This window comes from Nanorana parkeri, unplaced genomic scaffold (genome assembly GCF_000935625.1).
Source record: "Nanorana parkeri isolate BGI_ZX_2015 unplaced genomic scaffold, ASM93562v1 scaffold95, whole genome shotgun sequence".
In the NCBI taxonomy this organism is placed as follows: Eukaryota; Metazoa; Chordata; class Amphibia; order Anura; family Dicroglossidae; genus Nanorana; species Nanorana parkeri.
This window is the reverse complement of record NW_017306363.1, coordinates 2,213,926-2,215,053: the sequence shown is the minus strand read 5'-3', so window position 1 is coordinate 2,215,053 and position 1,128 is coordinate 2,213,926. Positions and strand designations below refer to the sequence as shown.

Below are 1,128 nucleotides of genomic sequence, written 5' to 3'. Positions count from 1 at the left end.
CACATAGGGTCTGTCATAAAGAACCAACCTGTCCAAGGATTTTTTTTTTTTTTAAAGACTTTAGTGATCCATTTTGGGTGGCCTGGCCCTTTAATATCTTGTCCCGTCATACATGCACAGGCTCTTGGAGGATGTAAACACTTCCTTGTTATCTTGCGGGAACTACTGTATACACACATGGACTTCTTTGTCTATGTCAGAAGAACATTCTTTTGTCAGCTGCAGATAACTCTAGACAGCTGCGAGCAGATAATGTGACCAGGAAAAAAAAAAAACTTCTACCTTTCTGACTTACCAGAAAGAATCCTTTATCTGGTTGTAGAAACATAACAGAGCAAAACACAGAAAATGGAGCACCCCTTTAAGCCCCGTTTCACAGAGCAACCACCTGTCCTGTGCGACGCGACCACGACAAAAGTCGTGTTTGCATTATTATATTTATTTTTTTCGGTCACTTAGTGCTTTTCCTCTAACCACGCTTCTTTAATGAGTGACTTCCAGCATAATAAATCAATTGCACGCTGCAAGAACATTCTGATTGGTGTATTGTTTTACCTTTCCTTGTACGGACTGGGGGCCAACCTAACCTGCTTCGATGCAGTTGCTAGCCTGCGCACAACAGATGCCCTGCGAGAGCCAATCAGTCCCAAAATATCCCACAGCCAATGATTAGGTTGCAATGTGCAGAGAGCAGGGAGAGCCGGTTAGGGTTACACACAGTGCTCGGGGATTCTGGCTGCCAGTTACACGCTCGGGGTCCTTGTTACGTTTTAACAGGGTTCTCTCGATCCTGCGGAGCGAAAATGGTCATCAAGGTCTTTGTCGCCACCGTGGCGGGATCCACTGCGGTAAGTCTGAGTTAGACTTTTATATTTCCATGGATCTTTTATTTGCTTAAAGCTTACTTAAAAGAAAAAAACAGCCATACAAACAAAAACAAAAAAAAACTGCAGCAAATTCCTGTACGTAAACCCCAACAAGATCAAAAACATCTAAAAAATGTTTACAGGGACTCTTTACTGCTGAGATAGAGGACTGGAGCTCGCTGCTCTTGGCTTCTAGTTGTTTCTACTTATAATGTATCTTCCATACGACCTATTTATAAAATGAGCGTTTGCCCCTTTTATA

General features: G+C 42.6%; 1 protein-coding gene across 1 annotated transcript in view; it reads left to right on the top strand.

Moving 5' to 3' along the window:
* The first annotated feature begins 630 nt into the window (after window positions 1-630).
* LOC108783966 (SH3 domain-binding glutamic acid-rich-like protein) overlaps window positions 631-1,128 on the top strand; it is a 36,351-nt gene continuing 35,853 nt past the window's right edge. The window contains exon 1 of the mRNA XM_018552682.1: window positions 631-848. Within this exon, the coding sequence (XP_018408184.1) occupies window positions 666-848 (183 nt within the window). The 5' untranslated portion in view covers window positions 631-665. The remainder of the gene's footprint in view (window positions 849-1,128) is intronic.